Genomic DNA, 26,170 nt, shown 5'->3' with positions numbered 1-26,170 from the left:
GAGGCAACTTGTTATGACTCCTTTTCGTTTTGTTGACCACATTGTATCTACAACCCTTTGTTTGCATCCATCTTAAATCAACCAAGATAAGGTTTAAGACGTTTCATGAGCATCTCACAAACTGTTGACGGAAGCTGTCTTCGACCTGCATCTTCTCTCCTCCCTACTGCCTCCTTGCCGTCAATCTCCCCTCCTTCCCTCTTCAACCCACACCGGCAGTAAGCCCGTGTCTTCATATTCCAAAGGGACCGAACGGGAAATGAGGCTAAACATCTGGAAAAGACGCATTAAAGGATTTAGGAAACATGTCAGTTTGCGGATCTTATGTAAGCCGCCAATTCCCTTGTCGCTTCTTCTTGTGGGGCTATAGTCAGTAGATAGTTAGTGGTAGCTTCATTTTATAGACATTGAATGGATGTTTGTATGATGTGTAAAAACCTTCAAGACTTTCGCGAAATAATTGGTGAAGGTTGTTTACATCTTCAAGACGAGTAGAGTCTTTCTGGAAGGCTAAATGACAACACAGAAAACGTAAACTTAAAACCATCAAACACGGTTTTGTTTTTGTTCTTTTGCTGTATCATAATTTGTTTTTAAACCACATACAACAAAAACACTTTTTGTGATGGGAACGATATTTGTAAAAGTTCTTCAATTGAGGACCGTTAAAATTATATTGGTAAAAGCGACATGTTTTACATGTCTACAGGCTGAACTGTTATTCATCGTCAATTAGAAGCGAGCAGAAATCTAAGAGTGTACTTCGATAAAATTAATTGTCTGCTAAAAAAAAACAGGTTATGAAGAAGAAGCAAAAACGTTTTCATTCTTGTTCTTGTATAACCGTTTTCAAAACCCCCTTTCTAAAAAAGGATCACTGTTTCCACAAACCCAATAACCATCCCAAATATTGATTTGACACCAAACGAGACCGAATTAATTTCGATTATTCTACCTGGTTGACAACAAGAATCATGATTTAATCGTTTAGAGGAGAAGAAAAAAAAAACATGAAAAGAAGTACATGTCAGCTTAATGAAATAGGCCAAAGAACGAAGCTCGTGCAAAAACAAAATATAAATGGGAGCGCGTAATACAATTAGGAATTAATGTAAACGACGTGGACTGATGTGACTTGGTTCGCAGCAGGAAAAAGGGCATACGGTTTCATGTAGGCGAGATCTAGGGCAACGTGAAATTAATTTTCGGTGCCTAAACTTGACAGGGACTCCGCGAAGAGGGTTAGTTTTTATCTGAACGATATAACCAATGAGGGTCTGTGAGAGGTTATAATTGCGTTAGGGCTGATGGACTTGGCGTTGTAGAGGGGCGAGATGGGAGGATTAAGCTCGCCGTGTATGAGGAGCGAAAGATTGTGGCTCAGGTCCCCGGTCATTTTTCCGCCTAATTGAATGCTAAGAGACGATGAACTGGACGATGATATCAAAGAGGGTCGAGTAGGAGGGTTTCTATGGCAGCTCGCCGCATCATCACCCGCTAGCTTGACAAGTCAAACTCGTCTTCACTTATTGATGACATCTATATGACATCTATACTGTCATTAGAAAAAAAGGAAAGGAAAAAAAAGGAAGATGCTAGGATGTCTTGCAACCGCGTAGTTGTGTGTCGAGTCGTAAACCACATCGTGTTTCTTTGATCTCGATCTACAAATAAAACCTCTGAAAATGTTTCCTCGTGAAGAGTTCAGGTTTTGTAATCGAAAATTACTTTGAGATGTAGGTCTTACTTTGAAAACTTTTTGAATGTTTTCACTCATTGACGAAACCGATTGTGTATACGTCTTACACCCTGTATCTGTGTACTCATTTTTATATTTTAAAATAATAAGTTCTTAGAGGCCATGTATATATAAACATTTAAAATAGTTCAGGTCAAGTCAAAGAAAAAAAGTGATCGTACATGTGTAAGACCCCAAAATACACGATAATCGGTTCCTTGAAAAAATTACCAGGCAATTCATTCACTACCTCGCTCTCTCCCTGTCCGAGATAAAACATCAACAAAACCCGACACAAGAGAACAAGAATAATATGTATAGGTGGGAGTATTCTCTAATAATTGGACTTGATCATGCCGAGTCTTTTCTCGGCCGATTAAATTGTGTTTTAGCGTATTTTGGGAGTAGAATTGAAGGGGCCTAAAACTCTCATCGCCCACCCGCAATTACTCAAAAATTCCGACCCCCACACACGATTATTTAAAGGAACTGAGATAATCTCAACATTTGGAGAGGTAAAGTGAAACTTGTTATCATAAAAAAAATTGTTTTTTTCTTTTTAGAAAAAAAGATCGTTCACCCCGAATCCTGCAAGGTTCTTGGAAATTTAAAAATAGAAGAAAACAAACCTTAAAGCTTGTGTTTGCGATAAAGGTGGGTGGTCGAAAGAATGTTTCTGTTTAAGTGAGTGTCAATTGCGATGTTTGTTGACAATCAGGGTAGAACATAGGCTAAGTTTTCTTCACTAAAACAAGCTTTGAATCTTTATCCGTTGCCTAAGCCGAGCGTTAATCCGTAGGCTCAGCAGAGGCCTAAACTTGGACTTAATCCGCAGCCAACGTCGGAGCCCAAAGAACCTAAACCAAGGAACACTGGAGATTTTTGGCAAAAAACAAATGCAATTTTGAGCAGAAAACGTTTATGGGGGGTGAGTTGCCCGAAGTACGGTCCCGGGAGAAAAATCAGAACTGAAACCCAGCGATACAAAGCGCTAACAAAATACAATAGCAACAAAACAAAAGATAAACTACATGCTTTACAGACAAAACAATGCAATTAACAATGATACAATCTAGAGTAACTTATTATAGAGATGGGTTTTTAATTGGGATTTGAAGGAACTCAGGGAATTGGCTAAACGAACAGATTGAGGGAGACGATTCCAGCATTTTGGCCCAGTTGCAGCAAAAGCTTTAGATCCTACATTGGTAGTGATCGTGGGGCATTCAATACAACAGCTGAAGTGGATCTTAAATTATACAGAGACTGGCGGGTGTGGAAAATCAAGAGTGAGATTCGAACCTCATCTGTTGTTCCCTACACTTACTGCACACAAAAACCGGTTTATTGAGACTACAATTTAAACTCATCAATTTAAACATCAATAATATTTTTAACTTCTCCTTTTTTTTCTTTCTCGGTCACTCTTAGAAAACGGCTTTTCATTTGAAACTTGTACAATTGACTTGTGTTATTATCATCATCAAATCGAAGTCCTGCTTTTCTGTTCAACCTTTTGATTATGTACGAATTAAAAGTTCCAGACCTAATGAATTCTAAAGGTAGCCTCAAATACTAAATGTCCATCCCATGAAAGCACTGATATACATCACGAAGACTGGAATTCCAGCTTAACGGATCGTTTGATCTTCAGCCAAATGTTCAAAGCGCGGCTTATTCCGCACGTATCCCAGAGAGAACAATAGACTCGCAAACAATGCATGTTTTCTAGATCAAAGTAAATTGATTTTAGAGAGAGCAAATCCGTTGAGATGATTTCTTTATTTTGATTTGTTCCATCACGTTCCCCAAATTAAAGCCAATGTTTACAGGAAGGTTGGGAGGAATTAATTTGTAAAGAATTTTGCAGAAAAGTTCAAATCGTAACCAAGATCAAGGAGAAGGGAAAAGGTTTTACTCAAAATGTAGATCGATCACAATTGCTCAATGGTCCAATAAATTAATTTAACAACAATGTGCATTTTTTTGAAGACTTCATTAAGAGAGTTCTCGAACTATTTTCCCGAACAAGTTTTGGGGACAAAATGGCTAAGTTTGTACAAGGACCAGTTTGTCAACTAGAGTGGACACTATTGGTAATTACTCAAAATAATTGTTAGCATAAAACCTTTACTTGGTAACGATTTATAGGGAGCGGTTGATAGTATAAAACATTGTGAGAAACGGCTCCCTCTGAAGTATTTTTCGATACAAGAAGTATTTTTCCATGAATTTGATTTTGAGACCTCAGATTAAGAATTTTGAGGTCTCGAAATCAACCATCTAAACGCACACAGCTTCGTTTTACAAGGGTGTTTTTTCTTTCATGATCATTTCGCAACTTCGAAGATCAATTGAGCTCAAATTTTCACAGGTTTGTTATTGTGTGCATATGTTGAGATACACCAAGTGAGAAGACTAGTCTTTGACAATTACCAGTAGTGTCCAGTGTCTTTAACTGGAGAAATACTCTGCTGTCTTTTCTCCTGAAGACAGGCAGAGTACACTGTTCGAAACGTCGAGACCACACCCGCTCCGTTCAGAGCCAACACTCCAACAAAGTAGATTTTACACACAACACAACATGGAGTACCCGCAAGTTTACTATAAAATGATAATAAAGTAAAGGTGTGAATCTCTAAATGAGTTGGGAGTAGTTCTAAAAAGAACAGTTGGTTAAAATTATTATAGTTAAAGGGAAAGCACACTATTGGTAATTATCAAAGACCAGTGTTCTCACTAGGTGTATCTCAACATATGCATAAAATAACAAACCTGTGAAAATTTGAGCTCAATTGGTCATCGGAGTTGGGGAAAAAATGATGAAAGAAAAAACACCCTTGTTGGACGAATTTGTGTGCTTTCAGATAGGAATAGAATACTTCTAGCTAGAAGTCTTTTATTATTTAATAAATCTATGCTACTTCAGAGGGAGCCGTTTCTCAGGATGTTTTATACTATCAACAATGCTCGTTACCAAGTCAGCTTTTAAGTTAATATTTGTTTTGAGTAATTACCAAACGTGTACCTTCCCTTTAATTCTTTAATTCTTTAATTCTTCCCTTATTTTCCCACACCGAGCGAAGCTTCAAACACCACAACCTGTAGAGGTTGGACAACCAGCTTGCAAATTCTGCCAGGCCATCTTGTTTCATACCACTAAATCAATGTACGCCATACTTAGGCTGAAGGACAAACTAGTCTGACACCTTTTCGCTACAATGCAAACCTCTAGCCATAATTGTTATTGAATACGGGGTACAAGACGAAGATCCATCAACGTATAATCCATGTCTTCGTAATCAATCAAGCGTGATGTTCAACACCAACAACAGATTTCATTTTCATAATTCCTCGTTAATTGAAATGACTTTATCAGCTTTCGTTCACTCAAATCTCTGAAACTTTCCTGGACATATTTTTTTGTTTGTATTGGATTTTTTTCCTTAATTTTCAAGGATTTTATATTAATCTCGACTACAATAGAGTTGTATCAATTGTCAGCAGTAACCCATTCGTGCACTTTCATCCCTTTTGCACTTGGCACGTAACAAAAACGTGTCTTCTATACACACGCAATGTATAAACTACGGACATTTTTTGTGTGTATACTTAATAAACGTGTATGGACGGTAATGAATTTAATATAAATTATAGATCATATAAAAACAAGTCAAAAGAATGAAAAGACCGCCGTGAGTAAGATATTGTTTGCCCAATTTCCCCCGCCACGATCTTCGGCGATGGAAAGAAACAACTAAACAAGGGCCATCTATCCTCAATTAAATTTCATTTGCTGCAGTGATTTGACAGATACGGCGTTCAGGCACGTCTAGGTAGATCCTGATGCTTCGGCATTAGGCATGGAATCACTGTGGTCTCACCGGTCGCAAGGCTCGCTAGACCCCGGTGATGTTTGACGCTGAGCACGCTCGATGCGTGACAACCCCGCTAATGTTTTTTTTACACTCGGGGTACGGCACTTTATTGGCGAAGGTAAACGAAATTAAGGACGATAATGGTGGAAATAGCGCCCCGATAACCATCAGCGGGACAATGTCAATTTGACAAAGCAAAATTTTCTACTTTGATCTAATTAGTAGATTTTGTGTTGTCTCCCAAAGCCGAAATGGTTTTGTGAAACGTTAGTGCACTGGGTTTTGTCTTATTGTATACACATCATTGAAACATTAGCAGTGAGCGTTTTCTATTATAATATTGCAGCACGGAATCCACAAATATATTATGTTCATAGTCCAAAAGGACTGAACACTCTCATTTCAACGAGAACTGTTTCCATATTGCAACGAGTTTGATCAAATAATAAATAATAATACCAATAAAACCAGCTCTGTTATAGCGCAATAAAAAATAATAAAAAAAATGATTAATGCGCTTTACACACAAAAAACAATAGCAAATAATACAATGAATAAATAAGTTTTGAGGTTGCATTTGAAAGCTATGCAATAATCTCTTCTTGCTCATTGTTGAAAGTTTGTGTTTTTACCCGACGTTTCAGGAGTCGGAGCTCGGTGTCTTCAAACCAGTTGCAATGATATTGTATATGCTTCACTGACCATATCTAAAACTCGAAAAGGCCTGTTTCAGTCTTACTTTCCCCAAAATAATATCACCACTCTCTAAAAACTCAAAACTTAGTTAACTATACTGGTATCCATGTCAACGTCTACCGGGGAACCAATTTGTGTTAAGTTTACCTTGTTCGAAGTCGGTGATTAAAGTTGCTCCGTTTAACCATTCTAGAAATAAGAGGTTTAACAAATGGGGCGCGGTCAACAATTAGTTCTCTCGACGGGTAAATCGCAGGCAATCGCCGGGTGGAAGATTGCCTTGGAGTGTAGTGCCATCAATTAATGTCCGTCGTCAGTTTCCCTCCCCGTCAAGAGTTTATAGACCGAAAAGACCTCGCGCTATAAAACGATACACCAATTGGCAAACAAGGTTTTACTGACTCGGAGGAGTCGTCTTTCACTGTGGAGTGGAGCGCGTTCCGAGGTTGCCTGCTGACGGAGCCACCGGAGTAAACCGGATTGAGCAGGAACCGGATGCACGATCGGACTCTTGTCTGTTTAAAAGAGGGACTGATTTAATTTATCCGTGGAGTAATTAAGAGAGGTTTTGTCTGCCTTGTCGGTTTATAATCACCGAGAGAATCTCTTTTTAGGTCCGCACGCTTGTCAAGTTACCCTTGTTTCATTAATTTGTTTTTGTATGGGTCGCGATATACCATTGAAGTCACGTTTGTAAATTAACCACTTCGTATTAAAACGATCCGAGAGAGGGAAATTCAACCATGTCCTCAGTCATTGATTGAGCGCCATGATCTATTATAATTAATATTATCAAACTCACTAATCGAGATACACTGACAATTAATTGAAATGTTTCTGATTTATTTTGAACTTAAATTGACAGAACATTTGAAATATATTACAGTAACATAATTAGTGTACAATAAGAACCTGTCAAAAAATAACAATATACTGTAGCTTGTTTTCTAGGATGAGTTTTAGCTTTATGGAAACGTTTTGAATGCCTAGACCGATAATTTGATGAGTGCTGACATCCCCCACCCCGAAAAAGAGAGGTTTTGGGGTGATATTTCCGAACCAAAATATTTTAAAAGATTCAGTTCACATCAACAACATATGGTGGCAAATACTCGGTGTCCATTTTAAAAACCTCGGTCTTCGAAATTCAAACTAGAGATGGATTACAAATGCCATTCGTCTACGTCAACGAACTTTTCATTGCTCCAGGAAATTTTTGCCAAAGTCCTCTCGAAGAAAAGCACCGTATTTTGTTTCCATGTGCAAGCAAAAACTCGACGCCCAACCCTCCGCTCGTGCCCTCGCGTCAAGCCCGCCCAATTATCGTAGTCTTCATTCGTGCCGTGTTGATGTGCGACAGGACTGAAGAATCCGCGATGATGTTAATCGTGGAAGATTTGTTGAGGATGAGCCAGGCTCAATTTTCTCCCCAGTAACCCAACCATTAGCTTCATGAAAAAGATAAAACGACACATGGCTCGTACAGCGATAAAAAAATGTCTGTATGGGCAATCTGAGATCTGCCAACTACTACGGCAACTTAATTGGTTTAGTTGTGTCGAGAATCCTTAACTCTGAGGCGACAAAAAGAGCAAGAAAAAAGGGCTCAAGGACCGGATTACCTTACTCCTTCCCTCCCTATGGTGGAGGAAATTTTCACGATCAAGTATTCATATGTTTGGAAAATCTAGCGGGAATGGAGAGAGAGTCTTTCGCTATCTAAGCTGTGTGCGTTTAGGTCTGATCAAGCAAGCCGCGCGTACACCACAGGGGGTCCTTTACCCAGAGACGGGGTCGTCCCCAGGGGGCGCACATTAGCTGATTGGATCCGAGGTGGTGATAAAAACTAACCACAAGGGATTGAGTGTAAGGGACCGTTTAGTCTAAGCTGATTAATTACAACTGTGCCGAGTCATCATCGGGGACACAGTCTGACATGTTTTGCTATTATTTTAGAGCGTTCTCGAATCAATATTATTAGCCTGATCCACTTTAGAGTCAACGACTGAACCGAGATATTACTATGATGAGAATGATGTTTTCAGCGAAGTTCTAAATAAAAAAATATGTAGGTGGGGATATTCAACAGGAATAGTGCCAGTGGCTCTTCGGGTTTGCAGAGTTTTGAGAACAATGTCTGATTTCAGATAGTTGGTGTCAAATATACTGAGCTTGCTAAGGACATCGAGCAAGGACATGGATAAGGTTGTTTTGTTCACGGTCGGAACGCTGTGTGTATTAAACCCTTGTGCCGTATAACAATGATTTCCCGCTTAATGTTGCAAAGAGATCAGGTAGACTTTGGGAATACAAGACAGTGTGAGGCTATTTTTCTTTGTCCATAGATCATTGTAATACTGGCTGGGTATAATGTAGCCACAATGGGTGACATGTTACCACTAAAAGAAATAATGCATCAAATACCCGCTTAAGGCTTGATACCGTTTGGGTTCTAATAATGTGTGATCTGCTTTGGACTGATTTCGAGTGGCAAAATGGCGCCCGAAACTTCCCCTCATTGCTTTTTGCGCGACAGGCGTTCTAGGTACGTTTTCGCGGTCATAACCAATAATTGTTTCGGTTGAACTTGCCATTGGTTGATCACTTGCTGTTGACTGAAACACTTATTGATTACAGCCGCAAAAACACAACCTTGATTCGGCTTTAATAACAGCTCTCAAAAAACACAAACTGGTGACATAACAGGGACTATTGAGGGCGGGCTACACCTGATGATTTCATAATAAGGAAGTACACAATAACTAGAATTTCATTTCACCGTGTCACTCGCCTGCAGTTGACTCGGAGTCTTGCTATAAATGCCCGCAGGTTACAGTCCGTAATTATGGCAAGAAAAAAAGTGCAGGGAAAGCTCTCGGGACCAGATTATTATGCGGATGTAAATGTTGACTTAAAAACTCGTAGTTCCGAGCAATATTTGTTATTCAATGCTCACTTTAAAACCCAGACGAGAACATTTCGACTTATCGAGGGCGAAGCTCGTCGCAGAGGTCGAGAGAAATTCATCCCTTTTTTATTGATTTCTTCATCCACAATCAACCGTTAACAACTATTAACGGCGCCGTAGAAAAATCAATTGAACTTCGTCATCATCGTCGGCTCACAGTGAACTTTGACCCCATCGTTTTCTCGCGTTTTTTTCCCTTCACTCGACACACATTGATAAATTTGGTGGGTTTAGGCTTGAGATCGCGTCTATTTAGTGGGGCACGTAGCTTCAGTTTCCGTCGATCGATCTACCCGTCAAAAGAGCCTGGATAGAGGAGCATTGCCAAGAAACAGATTAAAGTAACGAGATCGCAGATAAATAACACAATCTTTTGTCCGTCTATTTCAATAAACGGTTTGCCCAGAAATGCAAATTGTTGTTTCTTTGCTTTTCTCATCTCATTTAGCTATATGATGAGAGAGAGCTACGGCATATAGGACTGCGAGGGGAGCCTGCGAAGGGAGGTTTGTATTGCTACGAGTCGGAGTTGAATATCACCGGGTTGTTCAATAACTGAGCCCCATCATTTACATACGTGACTCTGACAGTAGTTTTCATCTTAAATCTCATATTATACGAACTCCGAGAGCCTAATGAGAATGATTGGCGGGCTGGAAAATGTCCACCGACTCGGGGGGCAATCACCACCGCGTAATCAGGCAAGAGGAAACGCTCACAGTGGGTTCATAATTGCCGTTGGTACCAGTAATCGTGTTTGCTGAAAACTTTTTAATCTGCGGCAAATCAGAGCGGTGAAAATAAGAGAGAGGGAGTTGGAAGAGAGTTTGGAGAGAACAGAAATTGAGGCCATGCAATCGGTGAATGATGAGGTAGAATCGAGGTCTTGTGTACATGAGTCAATCAGTTTGTAGAGTGAGTGTTGTTTGGGAGCGTCTAGCCCCAACCAACCGCATGCCACCCGAGCCTCGTGTACCGAACAATGCCATGAAATCTAATTTAGAATTATAAATGATAACCTTAACAAATCTAATGACATACATACCAATACCACTCATCAATTTGTGGCCAACCCTCATGCAAAACCGGGCACTAAAAAGGCGTTTGTGTTGAGTTGAGCCGCAACTCGTCAAAAAAATAATTACACTAATGGCGACCTACCACCAGTTTTGGGGAGTCAATTTACTGCAGGTTCTTGATGTGCTACCTGTCACGTTGAACCATAAGTAGCTAAATATAATTTAGGGGTTATGTCTCTCTTCCCCTCCAGAGTGAAACCTCTGAAAGCACTTAACAAGATTCAAATATTTTTATAGAAAAGAATGCCGAGCATTGGATTTGCAAACACGAGGTAGTAAAGCAGCTCGGGTGGTACAAGTCAGTTGCTTTATGTTTTGCTTTCGTGCAAAGACCATCTATGAGCTTCAAGGAAACTCATGTATTTTTTATTAACATTTCTTTCGTAACGAGTTGATCTGTAGTCATTATGAGATGCATTGCAGTATTTTCCAAGATGGCGCTCGTAAAAATGGGCTATTAATGCAAGTTGGAGATTTTATGCGCTGCAAGTTTCAAAAGGCTCAGTGAAAAACGTTCAAAAGATTCGTTCAGCATGTCCCACAATGGAAATAATGTAGTTTTTCGCTTAATCCATTGATTAAGTTGATTGACTTCTATGATATTTCTATCGCCTACAGAGAAGACTTGGGAGCCACAGTTTTCTTAAGATACCAAAATATAACCATTTACCATAACTCTTTAGACAATAATCTCTCTAAGCCAAACCAGAAGGTAACGATTTGTATTCTAAATCATTGTTGTTTCCTCCGGAAATAGAGATTGAAAACATACATATTTAAAACGTGTATTTCCACTTCTACCTTTTGGCCCTCTGTCGTGACAGGAGTGTCAAGCCTCGAGGTTGATTCCTACATCGAGATTTTATATTGATTGAGACGACTCTCTGGTCCCAATGGCTATTATGCATGAGTTGTCATTGATACCCGCGTACCAGTATATACCATAGCTTATTGACTTTAATTAAAACATTGACACCATTAAAGACCATCTGAATTCACGTTTAGCTTGACACCAACCCGATAATTGTTTGTGTAATCTGTTAAAAGACAGTGGACACTATTGGTAATTGTCAAAGACCAGTCTTCTCACTTGGTGTATCTCAACATATGCATACAATAACAAACCTGTGAACATTTGAGCTCAATTGGTCGTCGAAGTTGCGAGATAACTATGAAAGAAAAAACACCCTTGTCACACGAAGTTGTGTGTGCTTTCGGATGCTTGATTTCGAGACCTCAAATTCTAAATCTGAGGTATCGAAATCAAATTCGTGGAAAATTACTTCTTTCTCGAAAACTACGTCACTTCGGAGGGAGCCGTGTCTCACAATGTTTTATACTATCAACCATTACTCGTTACCAAGTAAGGTTTTATGCTAATAATTATTTTGAGTAGTTACCAATAGTGTCCATCCACCGCCTTGAAATGTCTGTCTTTGTTTTTGTTTTTGAGTGTTACCTCTATCCATTTATTTAGAATTCTTATGACGCAACAATTTTTATCTCTCATTATGAATTCTCGCAAACTAGAAAAAAACGAAACCATGTAAGACTGATTTGATACAAACAACTGTATACCATGCAGATTGTAAGGTGTTTTCATAAATTAATGATGACATTATTTGATGAATTTCATGAGAATATTGAGCTGCACATCTGTTTTGTAGGATTACAATGGACCTGTTATGGGTAGTATTTCACATTCGGTCTTCTAAAAAAAGAAAGGACATTTTTCATAATTACTTTAAATGTCTACAGTTGTTGTAATTGTGTATGTTATAGCATAATTAGTCTGATGTACGCCTGTTCATCAAATCAACATTTCTTACTACACTGTCACAACTTTGACAAATTGCTATCAACACACCAAAATGTGTCGGCCAAGTTCGCGCCATTTTCAGATTTCACAAAATAGAATTTTTTTTACGACACCCGAGAAAGAAAAAAAGTTCCAATCTGGAAAAACCGTCTGCACAGGATCAGGAAAGGTTTATTGCTGGCAGACGAACGATTGTTATGTCTTTCATCTCGTACAGACAAACAATTATCAAAGCAGAGTGACAGAAACAACCAACCTGTATTCATTTATTGCGATAGTTATTAGGAAGACGTCTGTCGTCTGCCTCATGGCTGTCAGATACACAGGACAAATTTGGCGGCATTTAGAAATCGTTATAGGTTGTAATCAAGGCCTACGCGGGCTGATGGCTCGGCTCACATACTGGACCGGAGCAGGCAAAACGAGTCAACACTTCAGATTGTGAGTGATTTGGTCCCCCTCTGTATGTCTTGAGGGGTAATAATGGCGCCATCCTCCTTTCCCATACCAGCTTCTCGATTGAAATTCTAGCACTATCAATTTGTAAAATTAAAAATGGCTCGAAGGCCTCCATCACTTTCGTACAGTATCGGAATGGGAGATAATGTTATTACACAATTTAACGCTCCAAGAGCTACGCACACACACAGCTACATAAGGAAGATAGGGTCCCCCGTAAAATATGGAGTAATCATACCATTTGAGTTCGCATGAATTGATTAAAACTTTCAATAATCTTCAACACTGCAGTATCGCTTACCAAATCAGTTCGGCGGAGGGAAACAAATTTCACTGGGCCGTTTCGGGCCTGCCACATATAATGCTTACCAACGTACAAAATCAAATTAACCAAATGGGCTTCTACTGTGTCGAATTTCATGGTAATTTGTAGTAATCGTAGGCAGGGAATTTTCTTTAATGCTCACTCGAAGTGACGGGGATCGATCTAGACCCAAACAAGTTAGCACCGTCCGCCACCGTGACGCATCTTTCCAATTTGTACCGAGTAGGACAAGAGACTGCCGGAGTAGCGGATGCACGTCAAACAAAATTATTGGCGCGAAACGGTCGAGGCCTCATTATCCATGACAAATATTATTTCTCTTTTTTTCCCGCCGTTTTTGCTTTGCTTGAGATGCCTTGACTGCAATAGGTGATAATCTAAGCGGGATAATGCTTCCTCTGCGACCAGTTAAAGGTGTTAGGTGAGGTGGTTTTAACAAATCAAAGTTGGAGAAGATTTCAAGTCGAAAATGCATAATTTATATTCGGAAAGTCCGGTGGACGATAGTAATCGTATGAAGGGGAAAAAAGATGGTAAATTGAGACTTAATATCGGCGAATGTAAAATGGAATATTTGAACACGCTGCACTTTATTGCTTTTAACATCTAGGTCAAACGATTCAAAATAGACATCTAGTTGGAATAGAGCGGGAAAGGTTCATGTTGCAACATTTTTTTCTGAATCCATTATTTGGGAAAGTAGTCGTGGTTCTTAAAAGGTCAACATTCTTCCAAGAAAAACTGGCATTTTTTTTTTAGCTAAAAGAAGTTTACGAGACTCCTGTTTTTGTAATTGTTTTTTTTTTTTTTACAAACAAAAACTAATGATGATCCATACAAATGCGAAGAGTGTATGTCACATGACAATGTATTTATGATTGTTATGGAGACATCTTTCAAATATCATTTAAATTCTTCAGTTGTAGACTAAATCTAGCTCTAAGTTTAAAGTCTAAGCTTCGCATTTGGTTGTTGTTTTGATAACAAACTGTAGTGCCCGGTCTATAGCGATACAACGTTCCCCATATGGACCCAATGAGAAACCTGGGTACAATTTCAGAGAGTTGCTTTAGCAGAAATTATTAGCCGAAACATTTCTGTTTAGCAAAAATAGTGAACCAGTCACAAACTGTGCACTTAACATGTGTTTTGGCTAGTAACCCTTTTCCAGTAAGCATGGGCCCAGGTCTAAACATAATAATGAGTATATATGTGCCTATAATTTGCACAAACAGGTTGGACCTGTGTGTTTTTTTGAAACTAAAGGATATGATAGAATTTTATACCTCCCCCAAAACAGCGACGTACCACACCTTTACATAATTGCACAAGCAGTGTTTTTTGTCATGGATTTACGATCGTCCCTCTACGGTCCTTACAGTGATTGATGGATATTGACAATATTGGATAAATTTACCTCAATGTACACGTCCTAATAACGATAAGTTACAGTCAAAGCCTGTTACGTTATTTGATAGTGAGACAAATATAATGTGTACATACCAAGTCCGGCTCGTTTTGCAAAGCATGGAGTTTATCAGCAACAGCTTGTACATCGCGCGGGGACGAACGAGTTTACCAACTACACTGAGATTTGGGCGGGTTAACTCTTTATTACATGTAAATATAAAGTGATTCCAGTACTTCGGTTCCCTTGTCGTCAAGATGGGGTTCAGTTGTCACTGTGTTAACCCCAGCACTACTAGCGATGCCGTACGCCTTTATGGACAACCCGAGCACTCCAACCAAACCAATTTCGGCAATTTGTGGTAATTTAAACGGGGGCCCAAATCGAATCGGATCTTAGTCATGATCAGTACCTGGTTGCATTTTGTATCTCCGATCGCTGCAAATTAATAACATTTTGAGAGGATGGGAGCTGGGAGAAGCGGGCGGGCTGAGCATCAACCTCCCGTCCCTCCCTTCCCGCTCACCGGGTGAAAGTTTGCTGAAATCAACACGCGAAATCCGAGCAGCGTATATTCAATAAATTTCGAGTCATGTCTTGATAAAGTGAAGAGACTCTGGAGACAGGACTTACTTCATCATTACCAAACCCCAGTCTAGAGAGATAGAGGAGGGCGACAGAAAAAAAAAGATGGATTGGCAGAAAACAAAATAAAACGCACTTCCTCCTTTCAGGCTTGTGGTTCTGGCTGGCAGCGTATGGTAGCGAAAGGGCCAGCGGGCTTCGATGTGCTGTGTTAAGCGGAAACCAGCGGAAACCACACGGCAACCGGTATCGCCTTCCAGTTTGCACTATCCTGACAACAGTGCTGCGCCACGGCTATACATTCAAGCCGGATGAAGAAAAAAAATTATCCAACTCTTTTTTTTTTATCATCGAGTGCAATCTCAATGGCGTTTTTCTTCGTTCGCCCTCTCTTTATTAAAATGTCTCTCCTCCACATCATTGTCTACCTGGGGAATGGATGAATGAAGAAGCTGGGGGGAAAGTCTGGCAATAATGGCCATGTTTGGGTTGTACTTAAGAGCAATATCGCTGGAGAAATCCCCAGTGAGACTGCTAGGACACACACGGCAAGGAAGCAAGCCAGTAACTCACCACTCATTACACAGGCGAGGGTTTGGTGTTCAGTGCGTAATTGGCATCGTTATGGGGCATTACGGGCACGGCCAAGTGGCTAGTTATTGAGGAAGTCTTCGATATCCCTTTGCTATTTAGTCAAATTAATCAATGACAACACAGACGGCACTGAGGGTCGTTTAGAAGTTAATTTGGCAAATCATTTCTCGTTTATCATCGCCGCCATTATACAGTTCTAGTCAGTGCTGCAATCCGTACGCTTTGATTAGTGTTGGAGCAGATAAGTTGCTCATTTTTATGCGGTCTTTGTTTGACTAACGGTGGCAAATATTCAAATATTTTATCCGAAATCAATATTAAGAGTGCACACTCTTTGCAAGACTGTTAATGTTGTTAAACCGTTTGCATGTCTTAGTCTGCGTTGTACAATGGATTGGCCATAATGTGTGGACCAAGCCTCATGGTAGTACAAAGCCTCATTATCAATTTTTTCAGGAATACCTTAATTCCCAAAAAACAGAATGCTTAATCACGTCACCAAATACTATAAATGAACCAATTGATGAAAGTCTGACGTGCCTACGTCACAATGACCTCAACCTCGACCTCAATTTTAACTGTTGACCTCTTTTTTTTTAAATCCAATTATCACAAACTCCAGTAGGCATGAAAGCTGTAAAGGATTATTTTTACATGCGATAGCAATAAGTGCACGAAATAGTTACTGGCCTGACATTTTGACCCTAGCAGAGATGCAGTACGTTTAATCGTGGAGGGAAGAAAATATTTTCTTCCTCCATGGTTTAATGCGAAGGAGGCAGATCATTAACTTCCAACCTCGCTTTGATCACGTTAATATGAATAGCTTGATTGCACGCGACGTCATTGATCACCATCTTTGATGTAAAACAATGGGGAAAAGTGCGCTGTGCACCACTCTCAGCCAATGATAAGCTTTCACGCGTGCTCGTTCATCAAAGATGGCTGCCACTGCAAGGGTGTCTATAAATCCAAGATGGCGTCACCGTGCTGAAGGAGACACCAGCGTGTATAAAGAGATGATCCTAACTGCCCATGAAAGCCATTTTGTAATGTGATTAGGAGGCTCCGCAGTGATGCAGGACTGAGCGTTCTTATTAATAGTGTATAGCGAGCCTACGGTGTGACTACAACGCAGGGCAGATGGGCCCGGTGCCATTTTGTCGTTCGCTAATTGATTTCTGTGATGACATTAACGAGCTTACTATACAAGAAACCTGAGCAAATTTGATTAGAATTTTTACAACTGGGAAGTGAGCAGAGGTGATATTTTTCTTGTAATTTGGACCATAGAGTAAGGACAGTTTGGACTGACTTTGCTTTTTTTTAGTGTATGTTTTGAATTGGTTTTATGGATTTGCTATTAAGTACACTGTCAGTTGTTTTTATTGTCACTTAAGGGCATTATCAACAACCCTTATCCGTCTTAATTAAGTCGTACTACCCATCATCACCCATTCCTCCTATATACAGCACCCATTGTTACCCATAGCCGCCCATAGCAAAACCCATATAAACACCCGAGACCACCCATCAACTTAATAATAGCACCCTTCAAAACCCATAATCTTCCAAATATATACCAGTCTGCTCATAACGTTTCCAACCAATCTCATCAACATGACAATCAGTCTATAAAGTTCAGATTTTTAAAGTAATTTCCCATCTAAATTGTTTCCCCCATCAATAATCCAATCCATTGTAATTGTCTGGAAAATAACACCCCTTAACACACACACAAGAGGAAAATTTCTTCACTAAAAAAATCTCACACGGGTTATCGCCATGGGCTATGTAACGTTCCTCTCCTCATCCTTTTGTCCTTGCCCTCTATATCCCAAGATCTCTTGGGGTCTCTATTATGAAGAATTGTGCCAATCGTGGACCACAACAACCCTCCTGCCGTGCGCCAGACCCACCCTTCAGGGGGTTGACACGCGACCCAGCCCAACCCCAATCAGAACACCACCCGATGCGTTGCAGATTGGTCAACCATCAGCATAATGACACCAGTGATGTTCAATGCTGTTTCCCCCTCCATTCTGTTATCCCCTTAACAAGAACTTTCACTCAATAAGTCCGGCTGAATTCATTTGCCTTTATAATATTAATGGATTTTATCTAGTTACAAATCGCCGGCAAATTGGGGCATCGAGAGGGGTCTATATGGGCGCGGTGTCTCCCCCGGTAGATTCGCTCCTGACTACCGATGAGACTCTTAATTGCGTATTCATGACGACGAGGGGCATGGGTGCTTAAGCGTGGCGTTACCGGCGAGGCTGTAGCCACCGGTCGCAGTCACGAAATTGTCGTGATGGAATTAAAGACTTCTGGGGGGGGGGGGGGGGGGGGGATTGCCAACGGCTGATCTTTGCAGTCAGTGTGTTATCAATTACTCTTATGATATCAGTCAGTTTTCGTACGAGCCTCGTTTTGAACATTGCAATTTATACAGTAGGAAACAAAATGGCCGTTTGACTTCCCAAGTCATTGTCAAGGGGACATTAAATTACATCAATGACGCATATACCAGCATTTTAACACACACTGTTTCTCGGTAAAGTGAAATTAAGGTCCACATAAATAAACAATAGTTCTGATCGTACATTTGCAAAAAGTTGTCATGTGGAAAAAGCTCAGACTACTTGAAACCGCTTATTTGATGAAGGAAAGTGCGTTTCTCCGAATCATTGCTGTCGAAGTTCCGGCCCTGCATAATGTGCTTAAAAGTAGACTTTCAAAAACGACTCAACAATTTCCAAGGCGGTGATCTCATACCTCCCTCCCTTTTTGTCATCTCGGATCCGCCCCCTCAATATCACCCCCTGAACGATCTCTTCTGTACATGTTGCTACCCACACGAACCGGCCAACAGAACAGTTAGCAAGTAAACAGCACAGCACAAACGGGAGCCGAATTTATAGCAATTTGTTTTGGAACCATAATATCATAAGCCATTGGTAATTTATTACAGTGCTATTAAGCAATAACAGACGGTGTTATCCACACAACACACCGCCATCACAGTCCAAAGTGTAACATCGGCAATACACCGGTCGACTTCACCCACCCTTACCGCTGAAATCTCCTAATTTGAGTTTATGAATCTGTAATTAGAAATGAAAACACTGGGAGTAGTGTTGAGACACATCTATCCCGTCGGTGGAGCAGTGTGGAAAGGAGGGTGCCTCTTCGTTCGCCCCAGGGCTAGATAAATCTATCCAACCTTTTTGTTTTTGCAGCAGAAACTAAAAGGTCTTTTCGAGTGGCCACTAACTCTGACAAACGTCTGACTAAATAGGAATTCATTAGATCAATTTCCACACGCACTTGATGAGATGGATTGGGTAATTTCTGGTACGAAAGACCACTTTGAGGGGTTTGTGCTTGTTAGAATTGAAACGAACAGGTTGAAGCCGCAGAGCAAATAACACGAATAAAGGTGCTTGAACCTGTCCAACTTTGGGATGAAGGTTACAAACAAAATGTTGCTTTGTTCATCGACTTTGCTCTTTGGGTTAACTGTAAAATAACTTCTTTTAGTTTCCATGGGAATGATGTTGACTTGACTTATAAGGAGGGTGCCAATATATAACAATCAATCAATCAATAACTCAATCAATATTTTGAATCTTTAACTTTGAGATTTCAACTTTACGTGTGAAAGACAAAGTTATGTTTCCGGGTTTATTACTGCAACAGTCAGTCCTCAACAATTTTATGAACTAGTTTTTGTTCTTGGCTGTGAAGCACATCGCTTACTTTTATACTATCTTTTTTTTATCGCCTTTTTTAAGTTTACAAAACCAATTGTGGATCCCACAATCCGTTTCTGACAGAGGACATCATTCAAACTCCTTCTCATTTACAAGAAACCCATGATTATAGTTCTCACGTTTTCAAAAAAATTAACAAATTACAATCATAAGAAGTCAGAAGCTGGGAAAACGGAACTATCACCACGGGTTGAAGCTACTAATTACTAGTTTGCCCGGGGCTTTATTTGAAACGACCGGTGACTTATGATACGGTTTAAGTCTCTGGAAAGGGGAAGTGGACCCCCTAATTACCTGAAAATAATTACTCACGATTTACTCATCGACGAATCACGATACTTCATTAATGCAGAATTATGTCCGTTATTACTGAGTCATTTTAATAATCATCTCTTTGCTATAATCCCACCGACGTCAGTAAAGCTAGAATTATACCACGACGGGCCTTAACAGAAACAAATAAAATCTCTCCCCTAATCTCAGCAAAAGTGAATGTTCCGATAAATAATTGGATATTTCAAAAACAACTGTGACACCTAAAGTAATTTGCAACTCTTTTATTTTTGTTGAAGATTTGAGACTTAAAAGCAAACTATTTTCTTCCTTTTGAAGGTTTGTTGGTCATCCCTATTTCCTTATTTCAGTTGCGGCAAAACAAATGTAAAAATAGGCGATGGTGATTTTGGGGCCGTTCAATGCTATTCTCACAGACATTTTTTTTCTTAAGGTTTTATTCTGGTAGGAACTTTATAATAAGTCAGCACTCAGGTTGAAAATAACAATCCGCTTTATTCCATATGTTACTAATCTTGTCATGTTTTGTGTCAAAAGAAAACATCAAAACTGTGCAATAGAAACACACCATTCAACAAAGATTGTCCAATCAATTCGAAAGAGGAGTTAGGAGAAAGTTCAATCTTTTGTCTCCCAGTATTTTGAGACCCCAAATATTGCCGAATCCCTTCGGGCTGTAGAAGACATTTAAAGTTTAGATATTGAACAAAGTGCAGTCATGATGTCTACACCACAAAGTGAACATCACATTGACAATTGTATATACGTATCACATTGCTCACTTGAGGGTCGAGGGCTCTTTAATTTTGTATCATCATTAAAGACACTTGACACTATTGGTAATTGTCAAAGACCAGTCTTTTCACTTGGTGTAACCCAACATATGCATAAATGAATCAACCTGTTAAAATTTGAGTTGGTCATCGAAGTTACGAGATAATAATGAAAGAAGAAAAAAACTGACTTGTCACACGACGTTGTGTGCTTTCAGATGCTTGATTTCTAGACCTCAAATTCTAAAATCTGAGGTCTCGAAATCAAATTCGTGGAAAATTACTTCTTTCTCGAAAACTACGTCACTACAGTAGGAGCCGTTTCTTACAATGTTTTATACTATTCCCCATTACTCGTTGCCAAGAGCTTTGGCAATTCTTAGTTCAAATAATTAGTGTTTCTCAGTTTTTTAAGACTATCAAAGGAAAAGGTGGTATCCATCGATCATCTGAAAAGGTCAGGCGGATTAGGGTGCTTTGATGTTAAATCTTTTAATTTGAAAATTAATGTTAGGAAAATAAATATAAAGATGTGGTATGGGTGATTTTTCTAAATTGCTTCAGATGACGTCACACAAATTCAAATTGCCGGGGAGTGTAATGGCGCCCTGTTGCTAAACACAGGGGCAAGCAATTTAGTACTGTTTAGGTATGAACGAAGAAATGTAGGCTTATGCTAGGTGTAATATTTGGCCGATTATTGATATTACCCGACGTTTCATGTCCGGTCTTCATCAACTGGTACGTTGGTCTTTATTCCCAGAAGACCATGGACGACTATGGTCGAAACGTCGAAATGGAACAGTGTTCATTACGGAGACCCGTGACAACAAATAGAGAACTGTATGGTGGCCTGGAAGGGGAGGGGGGGGGACATGCATGGCCTAAAAATTGACGTCAACATTTCGTAGACAATTTCACGATTTTCTCTCGACTGAGTCGCTAAATTGGACGTGAAATTTTGCGACTGTGGTGGAAAAGTTGTGAGATGTGACGTCAATGTTTAGGTTGTGGGTGTCCCTTCATTGCCACCGTAACAATGGCATATTTAGATTGTGCTTTAATAATTATGATTTGTTTGAGGTCATCAAAATTAATATGGATGAAAATGTTATACATTATGACCGCTTAACGCACCGCATCCCGCTTTAGGTGTCACATCATATCTTGGTATTGCAGTTTAATTTCCTGTCTCTACATGTTCGTGTATCCAGTAGGCGGAGTTGTTTGTAAACCAGACTTAATTAATTTACATTACACACCAATCAAGCTGATACCAGACTGTGAAGTTTGTACAACCTCGCAATGCGGTTGAGTCCTCTGTCAACCAAACAATATCAAAAGAACTGTATCATTTTTCCTGTAGTAACCAATTAATATTTTGTCCATCAAGTCATTTGGGGGCCTAGCATGTAATACCATTGCCGGATGTGGCCAAACGGTCGTGTGCACACGTTATAAACGAAGCAAGCGTTGGACTAGCGGTAACCGTTAATTGTCAAAAATCACCCACTGATTGGCGCTCAAAATACCAAGTATTGATTTTAGTGTGCGTCAATAATGATAACATCCCCACTGTCCACGACATGGCGGACCAAATTTTACACTTAACTGGGTTTCTGAACGTCGCCATCCCAGAAGTTATAGTTTCTTTTTTAGAATGATGGGCGCCATGGATGTAGGATGCTCTCATCAATAGGACACGGAGGAAGAGCTTTTTGTGTGCGTTTTTCGGTTGCCATGGATTCTGGCGGACTATTGTAAGTAGGTCTTATAATTAAAAAAACCTGGTGAGAGGGTAAAGGTTTAGTAACCACGTCATGTGTAATAGCTACGTTATGATGTTTGAGAGATGGAAAAATGTATATACTATTATTGCAGGCCTGTATGCTTCGTTTTTTGAAAGGGCAAGGACACCAAGGCATTTTCTTCTTGATAGAGGGCACCCTATGAGGGTCGGACATTGTAAAAAATCTGCTGGAGCATTTCAAGGGCACCAAGGCATCGACCAGCGGGCATGGAAGCAATCGACTTCGTTGCCACCGTGAAAAGTCAGGCCCGGAATGTGCTTGAAACAAAATCTCGAAAAGACAAGCTGTTAGTCCTAGAGCAGGGTTTTAGCAAAAGTTCATTCAACATTTTTTTCTTTCTAAGTAAAGATGTTTGCGAATAAACAGCAATTAATGCCATGTGGCTCTTCGTCATTGTATGTAGGTACAAATTACTGTGTGCATTGTCATAAAGAGTTGCAATGGAACACACCAAAGTGTTTGGGTAACAGTAAACACACACATAACAACTCTTTGCTTTGTGTTGAAAGACCAAAACATTCACTGACACCAATTTCAGTTTACACTCGAATTGATGTCAATACACATCCACCGCAAGACAAATAGAATTGCAACGCGGTAGGCTGTATGGTTTCGGTGGTGTGGCGTAGGAATGTTGAGGGAAGGGGGGGGGGGCAGAAATACACCAATATATGAGTATGATGTTATTCAACGATTGCTGTCAAACACCAATTTCATAATAACAGCCGAATTTAGAAACAAACGCTTATTTTTGAGGAAAACACTTAATACCCATAGATGTTTTGGTGTGTTTTTAGACAATGTTCATTTTGATGTTTGAAGACATATTAGTATGCTTTGATGAGAGAGCCTGAAGGTTCGAAATGGTCATACACCGGTAATAGCTTCAAATTTTCTAGAATAACTTTGTTTGCCAGTGCCAAATTAACAACCCAACAGAACAGGCTTTCGAGACAAGTAACTGCGAACTAGAAATTGGCAGAAGAATGTTTTAATGAATAGAGTTTGCCAGGATCAAAGACAAGTTTTCGGCAGCTAAAAAAATTGTATTTATAAACAAAAAGAATGGTGTATAATAATTCTCAAATGCTTCATTTGAAAGGAAGAAATATGCCAAGGAAATAACGTATTTTGTGGCACAATTTTAAAACAACATTTTCGGTGAATTGTTGTTTTGATTGTATCCTTTACCTCGTTGACTCGCATATTGGTTCGCGGTATTCTATTTGCTGAGTAGACTTTCCGAACTTGTCTTGTTTTTACACTTTAGTTCCACAAACTACCTTAATTTACAAATGTTGCTCAGAGAATGCTTGTAGTGTAATACGTCGGCATAAAACGACCACTATTCGTAAGTACTGTGTCAGACTTCAAACCAATTCGAATGAGAAAGTTGTTCTCGTTTTATCCTGTTTTCTTTCCTAATTGCAAACAGAGTTAGTGCATCCACCACTCTGTATAATAATAGTCAATTTCATTGTAAACACAATTGATTTTTCATAGTTTATTGTTTAATTTGCACTTATGCTTGAGATCGTGCAATGCAATTCTTCCATCCCGAATAAATAGTATTACTAACAAATATTATTATCTGCAGCACCGAAGTGTGGCCCGTCCAATTCTTCATAAATAAACATGAATGTGCACCTATACATATTGGCATGGGTTTATTTGCTTTGGATGTAAATGTACATCAAAACAAAAATTTATGTTTGTGGCATAAATACAAAAATGCAAAGCGAAACCAATTTTAAAAGAAGATGTTGACGAATACCATCACACCATGAAGTAAAAAGTTCACTGCAAATCCATGATTGGTAAGCTATTCGTACATGGCTCCCCAAACTCGAATACGAATCCCAAGTCGCAGAGAAATAAAGTCGTCTAAAATTATGTTAGTTTTTAAACAGCGATAGCTACATACTTTACTGAAGGAAATTGTCTTTTAATGCAAAATATGTAAATCGCTAGAAAACATTTTCCGTATGAAATCTGGCGTAACGATGCTTAACACAGTCCTTAGATCGTGGAAAGCTAAGGTTCTCAATGCCAATGCAACAAGCCTTTGGTAAAAGGCACAACACTTTAACAACTTTTTTGGAAAACATATAATTATCTGCGTTGTCATTTTTGAATAGAAAATTTTCAACAAGCTAACAACTTATGCGTTTTTCTTGGAAATCATTATGGCATCTACTGTGTTGTGCATTTTTGTCATTGTGTTAATTAATTTGTTATTTTCAATGCTAGTGTTTGTTTGCTAAAGCACAAAAGTCTGAATGGGACGGCGCTATATAAAAGCCAAGTGTATGTATGTAAAAATAAAATAAAAAAATATATAAACAAATAAATAAACAGGACTCATAAACCCAGAAGAAGTAATGGTGTAAAACAACATAGTTTCATTCTGCGTTTTGGTTCCGTAGGGCCATAAATTACTATACATAGATAAACTTGCAAAATGCAATTTCAAGGAAACCGTGAAAACCGTTCTGTTGAGTGTTGATTTTGATTCCACCGCCTCATCGCCAGCAACTTAATAAAGTAACAAAACAACTGCAGCTCATCTTCAGACTAAGGTGGGACTCGAACCCAATATCTCCCCCTTCAGTGCACGGAAGAATTTATGAGTGATTTGTGCGTTTATTATCAAAGTGTCAGACACTTTTATAAACATGTTTGTAACTGGAAATGCAAGAGTAGACCGGCAGAGAAGTGGTTTAGGGGTTCGATGGCGGTTTTGGTGTTTAAGGAAATGGAAAAGTTACAAGTTATTGAAATGAACTTACCAGGATAGTCTCCCATTCGAGGCATCATCATACTGCCCCGAATGAAATCCATCGGGATCCCACCGGGTAGACCTGCTCCATGTGAAGCAGCCTTCATCAACATGTGTTCAGATGCAGCAGCATGAAACGCACTCAGGTGGGCTACTCCGTGGTGCTGACCGTTCAGATACCCAGCATACAGGGGATGAGCGTAGATTGCCGGCACGGGCATCCCTCCGCTTACCGAGCACTGCTTGGAGACCACGGCACCACCGTGGATCGTGGGAGGCTGGAGGTTTAATAACCCCGGCTTGGGGATGATGCTACCGGTAGCTGCGAGCATCCTGGCCGAGTTAGCACCCTGGCTGGTCGGTACGTGAGCGTGGAGGTACGCTAGCCTCTCACTCAACGCAGCGTGAAGCTGCCCCTGCAAACCGGCGTATTGGACGGCAGTCAGCGTGCTGGCAGTGGTCGCTGCGGTCGGACTCCGGGGCTTGACCACCCTCGCCGAACACGGTGGATCTTTAGAAAGAAGAGCGTCGATTGAGAAGGATTTGTGGCCTTCCATTTTTTTCTCTCTCGGTTTGTATTGTCCGATTTGGTCAAGAATGAGCTTCTACTGTAATGCGGTAGTTGGGACTAAAATCTTGCGATTTATATCCCACCGGCAGAGAAATCATTGACTGCTGGTGCTAATGAGTCAGTACGTCCCCAGTCAACTGAAGTATGCGAGCAGATGACACGCGTATACACTGCCTATAATATAATAACTGAGCAATACTTATTGAACGTGAGTAGTGCAGATTTATGTGGTTTTTTAACTATCATCTACAGATGATAAACTCCGTCGGCCATGCCCATATCCTTTGATTATTATAGGCCCATCCACTTAACGACGTCATCAAGCCAACGAGCGCCGTGATTGGTCAATCGCTGCCAATCTCATTGGAATATCTTGTGAAGGCAGTCATAATCTGTTGTTGATAGGCGACTGTGCAATTACGAGTTTTAATTACGTGTTGACAAGATCGTAGTAATTCCTTGGCTTCAATCGATCCACTCGCCGCAATCTAAGGTTTTTATTTTCTCTGGCTTTGGTTTAGACAGTCAGCAGCCGCAACCACACATGAGTGTGAACTATACGGCAGCTCTCTGGTGACTCTAGCTCCCTTAACTTGTTCTATCACTAAACGGTAATA

The 26,170-nt window shown here is 39.9% G+C and overlaps 1 protein-coding gene across 1 annotated transcript; it reads right to left on the bottom strand.

The window, feature by feature from the left end:
- Positions 1-77: 77 nt before the first annotated feature.
- Positions 78-26,170, bottom strand: LOC117288483. Its single transcript, XM_033769361.1, has 2 exons — positions 24,993-26,170; positions 78-265 (listed from the first exon to the last, which is right to left on the bottom strand). Exons 1-2 carry the CDS (start codon positions 25,537-25,539, stop codon positions 78-80), a joined length of 735 nt encoding a protein of 244 aa, XP_033625252.1. The 5' UTR covers positions 25,540-26,170.

The sequence above is a fragment of the Asterias rubens genome, chromosome 3 (assembly GCF_902459465.1).
Source record: "Asterias rubens chromosome 3, eAstRub1.3, whole genome shotgun sequence".
NCBI lineage: Eukaryota > Metazoa > Echinodermata > Asteroidea > Forcipulatida > Asteriidae > Asterias > Asterias rubens.
The sequence above is the reverse complement of the archived record's forward strand: the minus strand, read 5'-3'. Positions and strand labels throughout refer to the sequence as shown.